The 22,338-nt window shown below is 38.4% G+C and overlaps 2 protein-coding genes across 2 annotated transcripts in view; both read right to left on the bottom strand.

Annotated features, from left to right (window-relative positions):
• Window positions 1-15,014, bottom strand: part of rassf3 (Ras association domain family member 3) — a 73,662-nt gene extending 58,648 nt beyond the window's left edge. The window contains exons 1-2 of the mRNA XM_037696228.1: window positions 14,383-15,014; window positions 1,678-1,787 (exon numbers count right to left, since the gene is read on the bottom strand). Of these exons, the coding sequence (XP_037552156.1) occupies window positions 1,678-1,787; window positions 14,383-14,863 (591 nt within the window). The 5' untranslated portion in view covers window positions 14,864-15,014. The remainder of the gene's footprint in view (window positions 1-1,677; window positions 1,788-14,382) is intronic.
• A 1,759-nt stretch (window positions 15,015-16,773) lies between these two features.
• Window positions 16,774-20,279, bottom strand: LOC119428009 (apoptosis facilitator Bcl-2-like protein 14). The gene is made up of 7 exons (XM_037695654.1): window positions 20,225-20,279; window positions 18,786-19,179; window positions 17,882-17,989; window positions 17,690-17,751; window positions 17,352-17,510; window positions 17,137-17,250; window positions 16,774-17,063 (listed from the first exon to the last, which is right to left on the bottom strand). The coding sequence occupies exons 2-7, from the start codon at window positions 19,168-19,170 to the stop codon at window positions 17,031-17,033; spliced, it is 861 nt and encodes a 286-aa protein (XP_037551582.1). The 5' UTR covers window positions 19,171-19,179; window positions 20,225-20,279; the 3' UTR covers window positions 16,774-17,030.
• Between the last annotated feature and the right edge of the window lie 2,059 nt (window positions 20,280-22,338).

The following is a 22,338-nucleotide window of genomic DNA, read 5'->3' as shown; positions in this document are numbered from 1 at the left end:
TTTCGCAGGAAATGCAATTTCTCTAATTGCTGTTGTGATTGTTTACGCTGTAATTCCTCCGCTGTCTTCAAAAACTGATTTAAGTGTTTTGAACATCTTTCTGCTCTGAAGCCAAAAAGCTTTTTGGATCTTCATTTTGTAACAACACAAGCTGTAAAAATAACCAAGATCAAACGAAATGTTAAAGCTGGTGCTAGTGGCTCATTACGGTGACCATGGTAACTGCATACCGTTGTCTCTCACTCCCTGACAGAAAGATGTATGAGAGGCAGAGACTAATTATGAGACAGAGACAAACAATGACTGTGCAGAAATTTTACGTTTGATGGAACAAATCCCTGAACTGTGAGTGGCAGAAGGTGCTGATGGTCGTGCTCGTCAATTTTTATGTTTCTGCAACCCTTCATGTAGGACATGCAGCACATTAAATACACACAGGGTAAAAGAGGACCATAAGTCCTTCGTTTTGTTGTTTAATTTGTAAGAGACGTGCAAACGTGTGGAAATAAGAAGTTTGCTTGCGAAGATTTGTGAACCTTTAGACAGCTGTAAAGATGGTCTCTGTGTTGAACAGTCTCAGGTCAAATCTATAAGTCATGAAGCGGAAACAGTATTTGTGTGAAAACTGTTTCAAAATGCCACTCAAGTTATGTCAAGTCCAACTTTCTGTGAACTCTTCAAACTTAAAATGATGTTTCTACTGAGAAGTACCTCAGAGCTGCAGAGCTCGATTCACCAAAATCTGTCGTCGTCTCGGGGAAATCTATTTTAATTTTATCTACCTCATATGATGTACGGCTACTAAAAATCATTAAAACCCCACATTATGATGTATGACAAAACTTTTTTTTAGATTAAACCAACAAAATACAACTCAAGAACCTCATTGCAGTTTGTTTTATTCACTCAACAGCCCCCAAAAAAATTAAGCAAAGCGACAACAAACTCCAATATTTCTGCTTAAAGTAACTCAGTTTTAATAAAAATCATCTGTTTCAGCTTCATACTGTCATGTTTCTTTCTGTTTGGGTCACTTTAGATACAATAAGACCTTTATTAACAATTTGAATGTATATTCCAAATGTTAGTTTTTTTTTTTTAAATGTGTTTGTTGCAGAAAACTGCATTCATTCTACAGTTATACATTAAAAAAAACTTTTATTTTACTTTATCTTTTTTACTAGCTGAATGTGATATTATTTAGGAGATGTCTAGTAAATAAAAACACATTTTCTTTTTCTTTTATTCATTGATAATACAAGTATCCAAACTCTTTGCCTCCATCGCCATCTAGTGGTTATTCTTGAAACGACAACAAGAAGAAATTTTCTGAACGAATTAAAAAAATACAATCTGGGTTTGCGTTCTTGATTCTGGAGGACTGATGTTAATCTTATTTTAATATAATTTGTCCAAGTCTTAGCTCAATCATAGAATGTAAAAATTAGATTTCCCAGTTTTAGTTTAGTGCTTCTATTTTTAATCTTAGGAACAAAATATTGTTTAAAAAAAACAATAAAGTGCCCTGAAATGTGAGTAACTCAGGGTGTGTTTGAAAAGCAAGGACTTTTAAATAAAAATGAACACAACAAGTGGTTAAAACGACACATTATCAAACAAAAACTGCAGGAAAGTGGATTTTTCCGAGCACGAACAAGTAAAAACACGTGCACTCACGTGGAGCGGCGTGTTGTTGTTCAGCTGGTCCTGGCTGACGGGTGACGACGCAGGATGACAGTCGAGCGACACTCTGTCCCGACAGTCGGCGTGACACGCGTACTTACAACCTGCGGAGACACGACTGCACATCAGCTCACCGCTGCCAGACAAAACAAGACGGATGGGACTGAGAAGGTCAACAGAGGAATGTGCTTTCTGTGATTTCAGGAGACGACAGACATGCAAACACAACGGAAATGCAAATACCGCCCTGACATGGACACACTGCAGGTATCAGCTCACATTTTGCAAATGACACCAACGGCATGCAAATTCAGGAAAAAGGTTTTGTATTAAAATCCTTCAGGGGAGCTAATGGGATCATTTCTGTTAGAAAAACAGCACCAAAGTGGGAAAGAAAAAAAAAAAACTCCTGCACTTTTGTACACTTTTTGTACTAATTAAAGGAGTATTACAAACATTAAGTCTTGCAAAACATAAATACAAAATGAGAAAATTAGTGTCAAACAACAAAGAATAAAGGAAAGTATCTCATACATCACATTGTAGATCAGCTTCTATAAAATGCACCGAGTTGGAGACATTTTGTATCAGCTGAGGTGTGGCAGCCATACTGGCTCCAAAAGTCAACTGTAGCTATCATGTCATGATTATTATCTGCACTTTCCATTAAATTATACCGCTAGTTCATGGTATATTTTACCAACAAAAACATAAATACAGACAGGAAGAAGCATCATCAACTTTAGGCTGCAAGTGATAAAAACAGCAACACAACCGGAACAACTGCTTTAACACCTTAACGCTAACTAACACTTTTAAATTGTAAAGTCTAATTTAACGATTACAGGCATTTACAGTGAAAATACAAGAAAAATGAAATTATTATGAAGATTTACACAAAAAGCTAAAGTTGAAGTAAAATGAAAAGTTAAAGAGGAGAGTTGGCCACATGGAACAAACGCACGGCACCTCCCACCATCGTACCTGTCGACTCTTTCCTCACGTGCTGCCCAACTTTATCCAACAGATTGCACATGGCCGCTCCCATCTCGCTCTTAGAGCTCACCATCACTTAAGATCAGAACACGCACACAGACACACACCTGCACAGACAGATAAAGCAGCGCACGGTCCTCACTCTGCATCTTCTGCTCTGCTCAGACCTGGGATGTGCGCAGCGGCCTTCCTCCTGTCTGTTGTGCTGAGTGGCTGATGTGACGGTCAGATGGAGGCCGCGGCGTGACGGACTCAGACAGTGGATGGACGGACTGCTGACTCAGCTAATCTCTCCTCTCTGTATAGCTCGGCTCAGAGCTTGTTATGATTAAGACATCCAAGCTTCCTGTCCATCAGTTTACCGACTCATCCATCCTGATCCTGTCCGACAACAAAACCACGAACTCAAACTATAAAAGCTCTGCATCCAAACTACAAGTTTATTTTAAAATAAACAGAAAAAAATATGCAGAAAAGCTTTTGAATTGCTAAAAGAGACCTTTTTCTAACTCAATCTACGACATATCTTTATCGTTTGTGGTGCCCATCTTAATAAATTTAGCAATTTTGGTGCGTCAAAGAGGTTCACGCTTAATATTTTGAGTGAAAATATGAAATATGATAAAAGTTGGGGTAATTATCTTCCGAAACAATTTTATGAACGTAGGCAACTTCCTTAAGGCTTCGTCTGAGATACTATTCTACTTTATTTTTGCTGAGTCGGCACATTTCAGCTGCGTGTAAACAGGTTTTGGTGAGGAAAAACAATTTTAAAAGTTCTGTTTCATGTGCAAAAGTTGCACACTCAAAATGATGACTTTCTACAAACGACAACGATGCAGCCGCTCATTTCTCGCATGCCCCTGAACCCAAAACAACAATGGAGCAGTTTTATTTTTTTCTACATCTGTTTTGCTTAATCTTGATTTTGCCATCTTTAAACTTTGTTGTGACTTGAAAAGAATAAAGACTAAGAGAAAATTATAAACAGTTTAAAAATAAAAGCAACAAAAACAATTATTTGTGCGGATGTCCTCTCTCTCTGTGCATTTTATCGTCAAAGTGGATGTTAATGCCATCTGGTGGTGAAGAATGTGTATTTATTAATTTATCTTTTGGAATTATATACAGAATTTGTAGTTATTGATAAGAACTGAGACAAATTAGCTTTAAAATATTAAAGTAGTGAAGACAGGACCTCAATATAACACCAAAATCAGATAAGACCTCCTTGCAGCAGCGCTATAGAGAACAACTACGGACAATCAGTTAAATGCAAATTAACACAAAAGAGTTGTTGGCAGAGACCAAATGTTATAAAGAAATAAATTATATGGTGTTTAAAATGATAAGTAGCCTTTTGTTAGCTGCATCTCATTTCCTATTGTTTTAGCTAGCTAGGCTATTAGTTTAACTGGCTAATTTGAGAAAATGCCACAGTCTTCACAAAATCTTTTTTTTTTTTTAAAGAGCTAAATTCTAAACAAAAAAAAGTGACAAAAATTAAACAGGCAATAAATATTTACTAATAAAATGTCAGTTGTAGCTCTCGACTGAGATATTATTGCGCAGCTAATCTGCTAAAAGCTAGCGGAGCTACGTTGGTATTTTATTTTATTGGCTCCCCATATCATTTATTTTACACAAACCAGTTTCTAGACAAGCATACAGTTTTATACAAATTTATGTTTAGTGTATATTCATGTCGGAAAGGGAGCAGGAAATCATAATAAAAATGATTTATTATGAAATAATATGCTGCTGCTAAAAGCTAATTAGCTTAGCTTTAGCTTCAAGTAGCGTTCAGGTGAAATGTTGACATAAAACATCTTTAAATAAATGTTTCCATTCGTTATTTTGAACTTTTTGTGAGATTTTGACTTTTCACTTAGTTATTACTTATTACTTTCTTGATTTATTGGGCAGGAAAACATATCTGTAGTCGTCGTCGTTGGAACTTTGAACTTTGAAGACTTTGACTTTAGTGTTGTTGTTTTTTTTCTTACCATCTTTCTTTGTTAGATTTACAAACTCTAAAAATAAATAGTTTATTTGGTGCCCAAAATTGATAAGAATCAATTAGTGCAGAACAGATGAGCCTAAAACACAAATTGAATATTTTATCTTTAAAAGTAGTAAACCAAACACCTTTACAATATTATTGTCAATTTTCTACTCAAAATTTTTTAATAAATAGCTAAAAGAAATGTAGTCTTGTAAGGATTTTTTAGCAGCTCTGAAGAAATCGACTTGTTTCTTTTTTTATGGAAACAGAAATAGATGTTCTGATGCGCACATCATCCATGGGCTCTTATTGGGAAATTCATCTTAGAGGTCATGAAGCACAAACCGGTCCGACTGGACGGGTTACGTCCCGGCACCCATGAACCTTTTATAGCACCTGGTTCATAATTGAGTCAGTGTGTGCAGAGAGAGCTGCAGCTCCTCTAACATCCACCTGCTGAAAGACTCGAACGCACACACACTTCAGACCTCAGCAGGCTGGGAAATCCTTCTGAATGTACTCAGAGCACAACAAGATATACTTTTATGTATTTTTACTGCACATACTTAAGGAGCTCCTTAAAAACTTAGACTAGAGAAATGTAATTTCCTGTGAAAATGCAGTGTGGGTGCTTATTGCTGAATTATTTCTGCTGAAACCAGCTGAAACAGTTTCATCTCTAAATTGGAAATGCAAGTTGAAATGGAACAGCTGACATTTGCTGAAAGCTGGAGAATAAAAATGGGAAAACAGCAGAAATACAACAAAAAAGCTGAATATGGCAGAAATGTAGCAGGAATTAGCAGGATAAGTTGAAATAGGCAAAGGGAGGCTGAATAGATGACAAAAACATCTGAAAAAAGCAAAAAAGAATCGGAAAAGGCTAAAAATAAAATGCTGAAATTAGCAAAAATATATAAGTGTATATATATATATATATGTAAAGAAGCACAAAAGACAAAAATTACCATAAGCAAATCAGAAAAAAGGCTAATATTAGCTGAAAAAAACCCTAAAAGGTTAATGAAAAAGCTCAGTTTAGCAGAAAGAAACTGAAGGGAGCATAGAAATAGCTGAAATTAGCACAAAAACGTAGCTGAAAAAAGCTAAGCAAAAATGCTGAAAGTACCAGAAAGTGACTGAAAGGAGCATGAAATTTTGAAATGATTAGAAAGATGCAAAAAAGATAGAAAATAGCTCAAGAAAGTAACAGAAAAAGGCTAAAATTAGCAGAAAATATTTTAAAAGTAGCTTAAAATGCAAAAAAAGAAGGTCTGAATTTAGCACAAATCTCTTGAAAGGAGCAACTAAATAGCTGAAAATGCTGAAATGAGCTGAAGGAAGCTCAAAGAAGCTGAAGAAAGCAGAACCAGAACAAAATCAAACTGAGCAGTAAAAGGTTTAAACAGCACAGAGAAACAAAAAGAGCTCTATACGTTTTCAATGAGAAAAAAACGGCAGTCAAAGGTAAATATTTCAAAAAGTAAAAGTTGCACAAATACTAAAAGTCAGGGAATGTCCTGAAGGAGCTGAACGTTATGATTTATGAATTTCTGAAATGGAACAAAAAATTGTGGAACAAGATACATACTGAAAAATGTACAGAACAATTAATCCCAGTAAGAAAGATTTATAAACATTCACACAATAAAAAAAAAATAAAAAAACAATATAACTTTCCCGTTTCTATCTAAAAACTGATAATGGACAGAAAAAACGTTTTAATGTCGACACCACACAATCGACTTTCTGATTCAAACGATGTTTTAGTCAGATACTTTTACTTTTCCAGTTTATTATCAGCCAAAAGACAATGCCGTATGCTAACTGTGTTTGTTACTCAAACATCCCAACAACCAGTGGATGGAGTTTAATGAAACTTTCAGAAAGTAACCATTGAATGTACGAAGTCAGCCCAATACAAGATGGTCGCCATACACCGAGAAATGCCTTTTTAAACACAAAAACAGCTACACTTCAGTAAATTGTACAGGTATTGAGCTAAAACTGGCGTGGTAGTAGCTGAGAGTATCCTCGACACAAACGGCAGGTGCTCCTGATTGATTTTCTTTTCTTTTAAATCCAAACACTTTGTGTCCTCGACAAGTGAAACAAAGTTTTATGATAGAAATATCAAGTATTTAGAAATCAGTGGCTCCCAACCCTGGTCCCTGAGGAACACCATCCTGCATGTTTTAGTTGTTCCTCTGCTCCAATACACTTGGTTTGAATGAAAGGTGATTAATGAGTAAAAGGAAGTAATTAATCACTGAATCAGGTGCTCTGGAACAGGGAAACAACTAAAACATGCAGGATGGTGTTCCTCAAGGACCACGGTTGGGTACCCTGATTTAGAGCATAAGAAGCTTCTTACCCAAACATGAAATTGGACATTATTGCTTATTGTGTTACAATAATATATATAAATTAATCTAATTTAACTTTAAGTACATTTGAGTGAATCATGACCCTCAAACTTTTGCTCTGAATGATAAAAGGTGTAAAAAGGGCATCTAGTTAAAGACGTGCGGCGTGTTCTCGTTGCACACACTTCACTGAGGCTTGCAGACAAAGACGGGTGTGTGTGAGGGGACAGGTGTGTGCTAAATGCCTCCACCAGCTGCTTTGTTCGGGTTCGTTTTCTAAACTTTTCCCTTTTCTTTCCCTTAACTTGCACGGACTTGTGCCCCGGCATTTCATCGAGGAAAACCTGAGCTGCTCAGAATAAAGAGGATGAAGCTACAAAAAGGGATAAAATGACCACAAGGCATGAACGCACACTGGAAACACAAAGTTGTTACTTCGCTTTTTCAGTTTAAACAGTTTGTTTGTTTCAACCCGTGTTTATAGTCGCATGCTGCCAGAGACGTCCTCTCATGTTACATTAAACTGTTGGTAAAAGATCCAAACAACAGACAACGAAGAGGAAACGACGGCCGAGGAGCCCGTCGGTCTAAATGCGAGCTCACCGGAGTGTCTCCACAGAGGACTGACTTCCAGACGTCCACAGCGCTGCATCGCTTTAGGAAATAGACAGAAAAACCTGGACATCCTCCTCACGTTTCTGCCGACTTTGTCCACAAACCCCATCCCTCATCTCTGTCCTACGCACTTCCTGCTGGGACGTTTTAGCTTCCAGACGAAGATCCGACAACCTGAGCTGCAAACTCATCCTTGGCCGTCATGCCGGACGTGCCTCAGCCTGTGGTCTGATCTCCACCGATCCCCTCCTCTATTTGTGTTGGCGGCATGTGTGTGTGTCGCTCGCTGCCACACGTTGAGTGTGTGTCGTAGAGCCAAACAGTCAGAACCACCGAGCAAACGAGGACGGCAGCTGACACACACACAGAGAAGGCGTCATCAGCCTCAGAATTTCTCACGGAAGTTCAAAATGAGGCTTTAGGATGAGAAGCATCTCTAGATTTGAAATGAAACATGTATCTCCTTCAGGACAAGAACGCTCCAATGCAACAGTAAAAGTAACCGAACATCGATCCTCGGCTCTGTTTGCAAGTTTCTGCTGCTGCATCTCATCGAGACACAAAAGACGAGGCACGCAGGAAGAGGGACAGCTCAGAGACACAAACACTGAAACAGGAGCGGACGCCAACGCACGGCGAGGATGAACTCGTCCAACGAGCGTCATCGTTTCCGTCTGCAAGACAAATGTCTGAAGTTCGCTTCATGAGGTGTCCCAGCAGCTCGCATGGTTCATGGCTGGCTTTATAATGAACCTGTTCAGATTACGTGAATCACAACAAGACGACGTTTCCTGAAGAGGCGCTGGCTTCTTTTATCGTGGGATGTTTCGCCCACAACGTAACTTCAAAATAAGAGTCAGGGAGACAAAATCCAAGAGATAACACTAAAAAACAAGTTCCAGTTTCACTAGAAAGTGAGAGCTGAAGGAAGAACATCACTCCAACTGGCTGAAACAGCTGAAACTGACACAATAAAGCTAAAAGAAGCAAAATATGGGACTACCTAAAAACTAAAAGTTGCGAAGAACTAGCTAAAAGCAGCAAAAGGCTAGCTAAAAGTTAAAGGTGCAAAACGACAGCTAGAAGTTAAGCACAGAAGAGGCGAGTTGAATGTAGCTAAATGTTAGCTAACAACTAAAAGTGTGAAAGTATAGTTTGAAGCTAAACACAGCAAAAGGCTGGTTAAAACTAAAAACAGGAAGAGGCTAGTTGGATGTATCTAAATGCTAGTTAACAGCTAAAAGTGCAAAATTGTAGCTCAGAGCTAAACACAGCAAAAGGCTGGTTAAAAGGTAAAAGGAGGAGTAATTAGATATAGCCAAAGGTTTGCTAATAGCTAAAACTGCTAAACTATAGCTCAAAGCTAAACATAGCAAAAGACTAGCTAAAAGCTTAAAAAAAGGAAAAGAATAATTGAGTGCAGCAAAAGGTTAACTAAAAGCTAAAGAAAACAACAAAAGGCTGGTTAAATGCTAAAAAGATGAAGAGGCTAGTTGGATGTAGCTAAAGGTTAGTTAACAGTTAAAAGTGCTGAATTATAGCTTGAAGCTAAACACAGCAAAAGGCTGGTTAAAAACTAAAAAGAGCAAAAGAATAGTTGAGTCTAGCAAAAGGCTAACTAAAATATAAAAAATGCATAAGGACAGTTAAAAGCTAAAAGCAACAAAATGCTAGCTAAAAGTAGCAGAACAACAGCTAAAAGCTATCAGAAACATAAGCTGCTTTGCTTAAGTAGATTTTAAAGAGAACAATGTTTTTGAAGGAATTAAAGAGATCCCAAATAGTATTCAAATATTTTGAAAAAAGTTAAAGTTACAAAATAAGTGGTAGCCTCCATCTCCTGGACGAGTTGAACGTTTTGAGTCATGTGACTAAAATAAAGTATGAAGAAATAGATTGCAAAATAATTATGAAATATATATAGCTACCTTTACCTTTTTAACTTCTTTTTTTTTGCCGGCTGATGTTAGCTGTAGGTCCGGCTGATCTATAAAAAACATCTAATCCTCCTTTCTGACACCACAAATACATTTCACTTTCACTGATTTCATCATTTTTTTTAATTACTTCCACATCTGAGGCAGCTAACCAACCCCAGAGCATAACACTGCCACCACCGTGCTTTAGTTTAGGTGGAGAGTTATTTTAATTTAAAACTTCCTACCACACAAACAGTTTTGCTTTGGTTTCCCCAAACAAAGACTCTTCAACACATGACACCTTTAAGGAAATAATTTACAGACATATTTACATTTTGAACACTTTAGTGACCTGGTTCATTAAATTAAATTGGTTTATTGTGTTTCGTTAGTGAAAATGCATAAATTATTGTATAAAAAAATCAAAAGGTGTAAATCATGATCAGTAAAATAACCAACTTATTTTGGAGACCAACCACCATTAGTTGAGAATGAATCTGACATGCAGAATGAAATGATCTCCAAGGCTTTGCAAAGAAAAAACATTTTTTAATTAAAACATTTCAGCGTACAAGAACCTGCACAGCAAAAGAAATCAATCTTCAGCTGATCCAAACTGCTGCTCTCGCAGGTTTATAAGTGATTGTTCTTTTAATAAGTGACTCATGGAGACATTGTGGTATTGTACAGTAGACTGTGTTTAAATGTGTTTTTTGTATTATTGCTCATTTTGCCATATAATAGTTATTTATTGTGCTGAAATGTGGACAACAGAAGTAACAGGTGCAGTTTTTCTGACAATAATAGGCTCTATAACTTATTAACAGAATACCTGTGTATATTTAATGTTTCTCTGAACTGTTAGTTATAACCTGCAAGCAAACAGAGCTATGTTTAAATGGTTTTCCACATATTTTCAAAGTGTTTATTAGCGCAGCAAGCATTGCTAATTGTGCTTCCTACAAAGTAAACACAGCCTTCGTTGGTTTAAATTTTACCAACAGGCTGTCGACATTTAAAAATTCGACATGTTTCATGAGAGATACGAGGTTTTAAAGGTGAAAACGGCAAAATAAAGCAACTTTTCTTCATGAATTAGCAGCTCGGCTACGGTGCCATTACTGGTAGCTTCTCTTTTTATTACACTAATTTTGCTGAGAGAAATGTAGATTTAAACACAAAATATTAGACACAAACAGAATATGAAAGCCTGATGTTAAAGCAGACTTTAGCTGTAGCTAAGTTTTCAACCCTAAACTTTAATAATCATTGTGAAACTTTGATGGAGGTACTCTCCTGGTGCAGCTACATGTAAACGATTATAAAGTATGCAGTAACTTTATAAACAATACTTACTGAGTCTGTCTTTGTGATGTGTGTCAAACAGAAGAAATAAGGATGAAAACCTTCAGCTAAAATTAAGCAGAAGCTAGCATACCAAGTCACACGGTTGTTGCTACAGTCGGTACAACACAGGATGTGACAGCTAAAACTAACTATACTCAGCAAAAACATCTTGTTTCATTTAATTAATAAATGTTCCAGTTGTTTGAAACCATGTGCTTTTGTTTAAAGCTACAGTCTACAGCTAACACCAAAGAAAATGACTGTTTAAACATGCTAGCTAGCTACATTAGCTCACTTGCTACATTAGCTAGTGTGCTAGCGTTAGCTGGTTAAAAAAAGTTAATGATTAAGAGAAGCTGTAAAATAAATTTAAAAATTACTGATATTAATGTTTTATCTTTTGTATTGCATTATTTTCATTTATACAATTACACACACACACACACACACACACACACACACACACAGTACTGCTTGAAAGTTGTGAACTCTTTATCATTTTCTATATTTCTGCATCAATGTGACCTAAAACATCAAATTTTCACACAAGTCCTAAAAGTGGATAAAGAGAACCCAGTTAAACAGACGAGACAAAAATATTAAACTTGGTCATTTATTTATTGAGGAAAATGACCCAGTATTAAATATTTGTGAGTGGTAAAAGTATGTGAACCTTGGTGTGACTTTATTCTTCTTGAACCATTCTTTGGTAGAACATCTTGTATGTTTAGAGTCATCGTGTTGCAGCATGAGTCATGACCCACCTTCTCTTGAGATTCAGTTCATGGACAGATGTTCTGACATTTTCCTTCAGAGTTCTCTGACATAATTCAGAATTCATTGTTCCATCAATGATGTAAGCCGTCCTGACCCCAACGCAGCAAAACAGCCAAACCATGATACTACCACCACCATGTTCCACAGATGGGGTAACGTTCTTATGCAGGAACGCAGTGTGTTCCTTTCTCCAAACAGAACTTTTTTCATTTAAACCAAAAAAAGTTCTGTTTTGGTCTCATCTGTCCACAAAACATTCTTCCAACACGTGATCTTTATCAAACTGCAGACGAGCAGCCATGTTCTTTTTGGAGAGCAATCGTTTTCTTCTTTAAACCTGCCATGAACACCATTGTTGTTCAGAGTTCTCCTGATGGTGGACTCATGAACATTAATGTGAGAGAGACCTTCAGATGTTACAAGTTACCCTGGAGTCCTCTGTGACCTCACTGTCTATTCAACGTCTTGCTCTTGGAGTGATCTTCGTTGGTCCACCACTCCTGGGGAGGGGAACAATGGTCTTGAGTTTCCTCCATTTGGACACAATCTGTCTGACTGTGGATCGGTGGAGTCCAAACTCTTTACAGATGTTTTGTAACATTTTCCAGCCTGATGAGCATCAACAGCTCTTTTTCTGAGCTCCTCAGAAACCTCCTTTGTTCCTCCATGATCCACTTCCACCAACATGTTGTGAAGATCAGACTTTGATAGATCCTGTTCTTTAGATCAAACAGGTCCACTCGCACCTGATCATCATCCATTGATTGAAAACACATGACTCTAATTTCACCTTCAAATTAACTGATAATCCTAGAGCTTCACATACTTTTACCATCACTAATATGTAACACTGGATCATTTTCCTCAATAAATAAATGATCAAGTTTAATATTTTGTCTCAACTGGGTTCTCTTTATCTACTTTTAGGACTTCCATGCAAATCTGATATTTTAGTTAATATTTATGCAGAAATATATAAAATGATAAAGCGTTAATAAACTTTCAAGCGCCACAGTACATTTATTTCGTTGTATTTTCAGTTCACAACTTATTAACATCAGTCGGCTAATCATTACCAGTTTAGTCGAAGCTTAAACCAGTGCATATTTTCCTGAGCGTTTCATCATGATATGAAAACATGGAAGTTGGAGCTGAGCTGGAACAAGAGAAGTCCTGAAACTGAAGGATCGAAACCATCAGCAGCTGAAACACGTTAGGAAGAACTCGGCCTTCCTCCTGCTGTTAGTCAGAAACCATCAGCAGCTGAAACACGTTAGGAAGAACTCGGCCTTCCTCCTGCTGTTAGTCAGAAACCATCAGCGGGAAGTCCAGAGTCTGAACTGGACGAGTCAGTCAGGCTCGGCGTCTTTCAACTGGTTCTTCAGCATACTGCCCACATTCCAGCAGCTAAACATTTTCGGGCCCGGCCTGGTAATGTCACTAACAACATTTCAACAAGTCGGGCAGAACCATCAGTTATGTCACCGTGATGAATGCACTTTACAAATGATCCATTGTAGTCTCGTCAGAACGAACCTAAAATGTCACTGTTCATTTAATGAGCATCGGCTGATGATGCACATTTAAACACCGTTTAAACCATTTGGTCCAAAAAACTAATTTACAGGGAAAACTCTACATGAATTGTCCTTTTTTTATGGTTGCTGTTGTTTTAATTCCCTTGTGGGATTTGATTATTTTAGGTGTTTGCCCTGAAAATACTTTTTTAAACACAAAATAGTCTCGGATGCACCAACGCAGGGCTAATCAAGTGGCGACTCGAGCAGGAGAGCTCCGTCTCACCGATGACTTCATTTACAATAAAAAATAGACTTCAAATCGTAAATTCTATTTCCGTAATCACAATAGTTCGTCAGTAACTGTGGTCCGCTGCACTGTTATCTTCTTAATGTCAAAAGAAACATTTCAAATATTTGTGAAAAACATTTGGCTCTGATGGGTTTTTTTATCATGTGGTTGACTCGTATCAGTGACAGATTTATTCTGACATGGCTGCTGACAGGATGATATCACATAAAGATTTTAAAATAACACTAAACTGTACCAAAAGTTTACTTGTGAGTAAAACCAGCACTCACCAAGGTGAAGAACCAGACCTGGATTAGATGTTTCCTTCAGTTATTGCAGTTTTTCCTCAAATAATCTTTAATACCTTTCTATACAAACTAGTCGCTACAAACATCCTTAGTGCTAAAAACACTATAACGACAGTTTAAGCTTATTATACATTTTAATTTTATCTATTATATATATATATATATATATATATATATATATATATATATATATATTATAACAAGTAATGTGAAAATTTGCACATAGAAAATATTTAGTTGTTGTTTTCAGAGATGCTTTAAGGCAGGGTTCCGAACACTGGTCCCTGAGGAACACCATCCTGCATGTTTTAGCTGTTGCTCTGCTCCAACACCTGAGATGAATGAAAGATGATTAACAGGCTGAACTTAAGGACGTCATTAAACCACTGAATCAGGTGTGCTGGAGCTGAGAAACGAAAACAAGCAGGGTGGTGTTCCTCAAGGCCCAGAGTTGGGAACCGCTGCTTTAAGCGGCCCCCAACCTGGTGTTTTGTGACCCACAATGGGGTCCCGAACCCCAGCTTTAGAAACCACTAAGACTCTGTTGGACGTCTTACCTGCACAGGTGAGAACGCCCTGGAAGATGTAGAGGCAGCACACGTCGCACCAGGTGTTCTCTCCTCCGGCCTCGAAGGTGTGTCCCTCCCCGGACTCCTCCTTCACCCTGGGGTCCTTCTCTCCGGGGGAGAAGATGGTCCTCACGTCGGGGGCTCGGAACCTGCTCTTCCTGGCCCGGGGGGGCCCTCCTCCGTGTCCCTCTATCCCGTTTCTGGCAGCTTCCCTCGCCCCGGGGCTCCGGGGGGTCACCTCGGCCGGCTCCCTCTGGCCCCACACCGCCTCCAGGCTCTCCAGGCTGGCCGCTTGGGGGCTCGGCTGCCGGCGGACTCCTCTCACGACCACCGCTCCCTTGGAGATCCGCATCTTGGCGCCCGGCGGCGGCCACGTCGTGTCGCTCGTGTGGAGGGGCTCCAGGGCGGACGGAGGGTAGTCCGTGACCGGAGGGGCGTGTTTCCGAAACGGGGGCGAGGGGTTAAACATTAGGCGGCCTTCATGCTCCGAGGAGCCGAGGTGAACGAGCGAGCAGCGGGCGACGGTTTGACGAGGAGCCGCGCGCTGCTGCCGGAGAGCAGGTTGAGCTGCCTGCCGGGAAACGGGTTGGATCTCATTTCAGACGGCGACACGCTCCGTTGACGGAAGGTTAAAGTTCCCCTCAGCAGCTGCAAAGTTATCGACTGCAGGTGCTTTTTAAAAACAAACTGTGTCTGAGAGGATAAATAATTAAAATATTTATATTAAAGTATAATCCGTTGGATCCGTGAGTTTTGGTTGCAGTTCTTGTTTTGGCCTCGAGGGGGCGCTGTAGATCAACATATGAACTACACGAAGAAGAAAGTCAAAACTATTCAAAATAAAAGTGGAAACTTATCCACTTTCATTGGTTTTACGTTTTAATTGTTTTCAACCTTTTCAGTTACGAACCAAACTTACTAATATTGATCATTAAAGTTAATAAACTATTAAATTATTTTAAGTGATCACTTTAAAACCTGCCTGTCCCTAAAACAGGTGAATTTTTAAAAACATTTCAAAGTTGAAACAATTTTTAAAAACTTAATTTTTGAAAAACTCAAGACTAATCTACACAATACAATGACAATAACTTACAAGAAACTTTCATATAAAAGATTCACAGATGTCAAACTATTTTATTTAAAAAGCACTTAAGTAAATCCAAAGAGCTGTACAATAAAAACACACTGTACAAAAAACATAAGTAAAAAAAAAATAATAATTTTGAACCAGAATAATAAAACAGTGAGGTTAAAATCAACTCACACTGGGTCAAAGGCCAGTGAATAAGTTTTAAAACTAAACTTAAAAACAGGAAGAGTGGGAGCCTGCCTAACATGTGGTGGCAAACAATTCCAGTTTTGAACCTGCAGCCGTCACCTCTGAGCTTAAAACATGTGCATGGAACCAATAAAAAGCATCTGATCTGCTGACTTCAGAGCGCTGTGGGATATATGGCTGCAGCAGATCAGCGAGATCGGAGGGGGCAGAATTATTAGATTTAAAAACAAAAAAGGATTTTAAGATATATTCAGAATTGAACCAGGAGCCAGTGAAGGGAGGCCAGTACCAGAGAAATGTGCTCTTTTGCTTGCACCAGATAAATCAGGCTGCAGCATTTTGAACCAGTAGCAAACAAGACCTAGACGTCTGACTGAGTCCATAAAGTGCATTGCAGTATTCAAGCCTGGATGTTATGAAAGCATGTTACAGTCTCAAGGTTACTTCTGGACAGTGTGGTTTTTAATTTAGACCGTCGCTTCAACTGAAAAAAAAACAATTTAACAATTGAGTTTATATGATTAGTTCCATGGAAGGGCCCATTTTCACTCCCAGATTAGTGACAATCCTTTCTCAAAAGGAGCAGAGGAAAGGTTAAAGCAAGGGGGTTCCTGTTGGTACAATTATGTGGAAACAACAAAACTTCTGCCTTAGTCTCATTAAAATTTAAGAAGTTGAACGTCACCCTGATGTCCGTCAGGCAGTCTAGAAGAGGTTGGACAGAGCGTGCAGCAGTGCGCTTCAGAGGAGAGTAAATGTGACAATCATTGGCATAAACTTGAAAAGGTATGCTGTGTTTATGAAAACTACAGTAGCACCTATGGCAAGAGGTATAAACAAGAGGAGTCCAAGAATGGAGCCCTGTGGTACCTCGCCACTGAAGTCACCGATGTGTAAATAAAATCCTTGATGTTGACACAAATGCTGTAATTCAGATCTTTATTATCCCAATGTGGCTAAACTTTTTTTTTTTTTTTTTCCAAATACAAAAAAATTTTTGTAGGTAAAAGTGCAAATGCTTAACAAGACATGATAATTCCTAACCACAAAAGAAATAATGCTAAATTAAATTAAGGTAAAAGCAAAATTTAAGTTACTACACTTGTTTGTCTTTAAAATAATTTTGGTCCTTTGAGGTGTTAATGGTCCATTCCTCGTGTTTGGCTCAGGTTCCTGTGGGTCCTGCAGGATAAGAGCCGACAGCAGGAGGTTTCAGGAGCGTGGCTCAGACCTGAGTGAAATGAGTGATTTAATTTTTCACAGCTCTTGAGCTCGGATCAGTTGAACGGAGATTCATGCAGGTTTCAGTGTAGGCCAGCGGGAGGCGCTGTGCGTCTGGATGGAGACATCCTCATCAGTCCACCTCGTCATCACTGAAGGCTGCATCCTGAAAACAGAATATTCGATATTTAGTTTGAAAAAGTTTTTCCGTTCAGAACCAATCAGGAGAGAGGACTTACGTATCCGCCCTGCTGCTCAGCCCAGGCCGAGTAATCCTCCTGCAGGAACAGAGCTCCGTAGCTCAGCAGGCGGCTCGAGGCCATTGTGTCCACGGCTGAGAGACGACTCGTGATCTGTCGGGGACAAAACGTTTGCGGCCTTTGAGTTCAGCTGTTCATCACTGTAGCTGAATTAAAAAAAACGAGCCAAGAAAGCAAACGGGAAGTGTCCTCACCTCACAGGTCACTGCGATTTGGGTTTTGGGTGACGCTTGTGGCCCCAGAGCATTCGGGTCACGACTCCTGAAGCCTATGCTCTCTAGGAAAGTTTGGATTACTGCCCTGAAGAAGCTGTAGTTTAAGAAGAGCTCCACCCCCAAGTTAGCTTCTTTAAACTGCAACAAACAGAACAATGGAGTTAATGATCGGTTTGTTCCGTTGATCAAAAGCTGGAAAAAAACCTGGTGTGCAACTCTGAACCAGTGGGGTGGAGTGTGTTAAATTAAGTAAAGTCAGTCACTCCCAGAGGATTCCTTAAAGGACTGAAACTATAAAAGGTGGGGTGTGTTTTTACCCTCTCAGCCAGTTCGTCTCCAGTCTCCCTCAGCAGCAGAGCCACCGTCCTCTCCACGTCGTCTAAACAGAACAAAACGTTTCAGTCAGGAGAAACATTTAATCATTATGGAGTTCATACATCTTTATTTACGCTTTAGTGTGAAAGTGTCTCACTTAAAGAAGTTTGAGGTGTTCTAACAAGAGGGCTCACCTTCCTTAGCATCCTTCTCCAAGTCTGAGGCGCTTAACTCGATTTCATCAACGATCCCCATCACCCGAGCCGCCAACTCGCCGAACTCGTCCTCCTCTTTAGCCACATCTGAACAAACAAACGGTCATGAAACAAACAAAGTCTCAAAACTAGAAACCAGTCAACGCAGTGGGAGTGAGCGAGTCACGAGGCCGCCTGTAAATCCAGTTTTTAACTGCAGATCGTGTTTCTGTGCCGTCTCGAGGAAAACAGACAGTTCCATTGTTTATTTACACCATTTAATCGCGGTTAAACCGGTTTTTCTACATTCTGATTAGCTCATACGTTTGTTTACAGAACATTAATGAAATCAACACGAAGGTGCGTTTGAAATGTCCTAAACTCCACCGTGAATGCAAACTGAGTTTAAGGATATTTCTCAACATGAATGTTGTATCTGTAAATGTTTTATGTACTTTTATTGTATATTATTATTTTGGATTGTCGTGAAAAACGGGACATTTTCAAGAAAATACATTTCTGACCATGATGTTCGTTTTTAAAGAGGTAATCAAGAAAAAGTTGTATTTATTTCCCTCTCTGCTGAGTATGTTGGATTATTTATAAATCATGCCAACAGTTCAATTAAAAATATATTCCTTTTATAGGAGCAGAAATCAAACACATACTGGATCTTTAGTTTCTTTTTATGTTAATTATAGTCATATTAATCATCCTCATCCACTTTCATCGTCTTATTTCAATATACTTTTTGAACATGCTAATAAAAACTTTACTTGACCTAAAAATATAAATTTAACGACTCCTGCTTCCCTAATGTGATTCATTTTCTGGCCTTCTGAACAAAACATGTTTATCCTTCACCGAGTGTCGTTTCTGTCGGTGGCTGTAATCTGATGCTCACCGTCCTGAGGAACGAAGCATCTGTCTTTGACTTCGTCCTGGTCCGTTGCTTCTGTTGCTCCGTGCTGTGGTGGTTCTGTCTCATCAGCCTGAGGTTTAATACATCTGAAGATGGTCCACAGCCGCTTCCCAAACTTCTTCTTCTTCTTCTTCCTCTCCTGCGTCTCGTCTTTTTCAGCCTTGATCTGAGGTGGAGTCGTTACGTTTCCCTCCACGCTGCAGTTTGTTTGCGCGTCCTTCGTTGGCCGTCTCCTCTGAGCGTAGGCCATCATGAGTCTGAACTCCACCGTGTCCTCCATGCTGCCCGAGTCCAGATTCAAGTCCACTTCTGTGGTCTTGTTGTTGTTGGAGACCGTTCTGTGGTTCTCCACGTGTCCGTTCTGCATGCTGACTTGCTGTTAAGACAGAAAAAAAAAGTGTTTTTTTTTTATTATTGTGATTACAGTAAACTCAGATTAATGATTAATAACTGAGGAAAACCTCTGGATGGGGGACGGAACGTTTCTCGCTTAAAGAAACTGGTCCAGATGACACGATTTAACCTTTTTTGTTGTTCAGATTAATAATACCCTGTTGATTTCATTCATTTATTTCAACTTTAATAAAAAAAAAACACTATTGTAACACAATAACTATAATATCCTACAGCAGAAAACTTGTAAGAAGCTATTTTACTCCACTTTAGGCATTAAAACATCAGTAAACTAGTAAATGAATGAGGAAACTACCAACAGTTTAAACTTGCCTCACTGTAAAGTAGGTTACTTAAAGGAGCACGTCACATTTTCTTTATGGGTTAATTACAAATATTATCTTCACTGACTTATTTATCAAAAAGTACACGATAGCATTCAGAAAGACAGCAAATCAGAGGCTAAAGTTGTAAAATGTGTCTTTTCTGCTAATAAATAAATAACTCCAAGGACTCCTACCAAGATTATTACAGCTGTTAGTTAGTTAATCATTTATTTCAAAGCTTTCTGTGGAAAAACTTAACTGTTTAAAGCACTTTACCACACCTAAAGCAGTACAATTATTTACACAAAACAGGAGAAATGATCCTAAACACACCCCGTCTTCTTCACATCTATGTAATAACACATTACTGGAAGTTTCTAATCATTTTGGAGGAAAATTTGGACTTTTTTCCTTCACAAGCAGCAGATTCGAGTCATGTACAGATGTATTCAGTTTCCTCACAACTGCTGTCGCTGCTTCAGCACAGAAAAACATCAAACTAACCTTTAAAAGGGCGAAGTTCGTCTTAAAGCTATAAAATAACTATCAACTGACTGGAAAAAGAGACGTAAAATCTTAACAAAACTAGTTTGAAACGGTTCGTGGCGGGAATAAACGAAACAAAATCACTTTTATTAAGAGATTTAAACGACTAGTTAGTGTAGTAATGTCCTCTAAAACAAAAGGAAAGTGACTACTTACCTTTTAACCGGCGAAAAAGCTAAGAGTTGATCCTCTTCGACTTCAACCGGAACTTGAAGTCGACGTGAAGCCGTGCGCTAGTATTTATACTATCATAGTCTACGTGATGACGTCAGAGTTACGGCGGAGGACGTTCATCAAGTGAAACTAATAAAAGTAAACAGAAGGTTTCGCAACTCGAGCTCTGGTTGTTACCAGTTGATATTACTGTACTCTTATTTTTTTTTTAGAACATTAGAACTGCTCGGGTTCTTACGACGTAGGTTCTAGTGGTTGTTACTGAAATTCTGGAAAAGAAATAAACAGATTTTTCAACATTAGAGGGAAAAAAACGAGACTCCGAAAAGAACGTTTTGATGTGAGACGTGAAGCCATGTCTACGGAAGAGGGTTAGGGACAAAGGGGCAAATTTTTAATAATAAAATAAATCAAATGAAAATTTGCACCCACTTCCATAAATTTCTGCGAACATGTACAACAACAAAAGGACATTCCCCTTTACTCACTGGATGACTCATTTAATGGAAAATACAGAAGAACGTGATGTGATTGTTTCATTTTGCTTTTTTAACTAAACAAGTGGTACAATCTGAGAAACATGGGCGCTTTCATGGATTTTAAACTAAAAGTGAAAGAGTAAAGACATCTTGTAGTTTCAAGAAGGCATTAAATTTAATTTAAACACTTATTTAAAAATTACTCCCAGGACTTTAATAAAAAATTTGCCTTGTACTTCTTTTCATTGAATGTTAGCAAAGGACAGTGTTAAAAAAACTAAATGGAAATGCAGTAGATTTTACCTAATTTAGTTATATTTATAACAGGAAAACATAAAATTAGTTTCCCTTTTGATAGATGTTTAATTTAGTGGTGGTGATACTGTTTATTTTTAAAAGAAGAAAAGCAGAAGTGGGTACTTGGAGAAGGAAGGAGGCCATTATCTCTCAGTCAACTGATACATGAGTCACGGGTCATTTCCAAACAGCTGAAGAGTTTTACAGGATTTGAACTTCAGTAACTCGTCAACATTACGAGCTTGACGTCTACGCAGACTTTCAGGACAGTGGAGCCACATTCTGATCCTGACTTCCTGCTTGTCTTTTTTTGGGCTCCAAACTTGAGGAAGCCGGTTTTGAAAACTATTTTCGTTCTTTTATCCTCCCACTACTGGTTTGTAGTTTCATTATACCGGTAAATCTCCATTTTGGTATTATCTTCTTTACCCCTTTAATTGATTAAGTTTCTACAATCTGAAGAAAACTATGAAACTGGTCTGTTGGGTTGGTTTATGGTTAATTGTGAAATGGTGTTAACTCCTGTAAATATCAAAGTTTGTATAATCTGAATGGAATTATAATGTCCCAGCTGGTTTTAAGTCACCATTTAGTTAAAGAAATCACCGTTTTACCTGTTCAGACCTGAACTGTGGTCAAGCTGCAGATTTGTGCATCTGCCACGAATAAAGATGGGAAAATAAATACAGATTAAATTAGTAACAGACAGCTTTGTGCACTCCAAGTGAAGTCGTCAACCACAAGAAGTCTGCTAACATTTAGTTCGCATGACTTTGTGAATAAAGTGAGGGATGTCATCATGGAGACTGATGAAACAATGGTCTCTTTTGATGTCACGTCACTCTTTACGTGCATTCCTGTTGATGATGCAATCGAGGTGGTCAGTTTAAGGTTAAAATCAGACACCACTCTGAGCAGCAGGACCACACTTTCAGAACTGTGTCAACTCTTGAAACTGTGCCTTCAGTCAACCTACTTCACATATGGGGAACAATATTACAGGCAGAAACATGGGTGTGCTATGGGGTCTCCAGTTTCTAACAGTCGCTTAGACGACTAATAACACAATAACTTCATAAAATCTACATTTTACTGAAAACATGTGTATCGCGGAGGTATTAGCATGCTAACATAAGTGTTAGCATTGAAAATGTGTTTCTTTTTTTACATTTAACAAATTACATTGCTACAAACACCAAGTCTGGCTGGTACATTATTAATAAATTGAATATGCTCCACTTTATTTAATAAATTATATATTGAAATGATCATCTTTACATATTCTGTACACAGACTTCTATATATAATTTAAATAAAAGT

This window comes from Nematolebias whitei, chromosome 22 (genome assembly GCF_014905685.2).
Source record: "Nematolebias whitei isolate Nwh7 chromosome 22, NemWhi1, whole genome shotgun sequence".
NCBI classification, from domain to species: Eukaryota; Metazoa; Chordata; class Actinopteri; order Cyprinodontiformes; family Rivulidae; genus Nematolebias; species Nematolebias whitei.
Note: the sequence above shows the minus strand (reverse complement) of the source record. Positions and strands in the feature narration are given on the sequence as shown.

What these genes read in the sequence shown, in the direction of transcription:
- LOC119428009 (XM_037695654.1), bottom strand. Translation starts at nt 19,170, where the DNA reads ATGCAGAACGGACACGTGGAGAACCACAGAACGGTCTCCAACAACAAC. An exon ending in ATGCTTCGTTCCTCAGGACG is followed by an intron (nt 17,990 to 18,785) that starts GTGAGCATCAGA and finishes TTGTTTGTTCAG; the next exon opens with ATGTGGCTAAAGAGGAGGAC. An exon ending in CTGAGCAGCAGGGCGGATAC is followed by an intron (nt 17,064 to 17,136) that starts GTAAGTCCTCTC and finishes TTCTGTTTTCAG; the next exon opens with GATGCAGCCTTCAGTGATGA.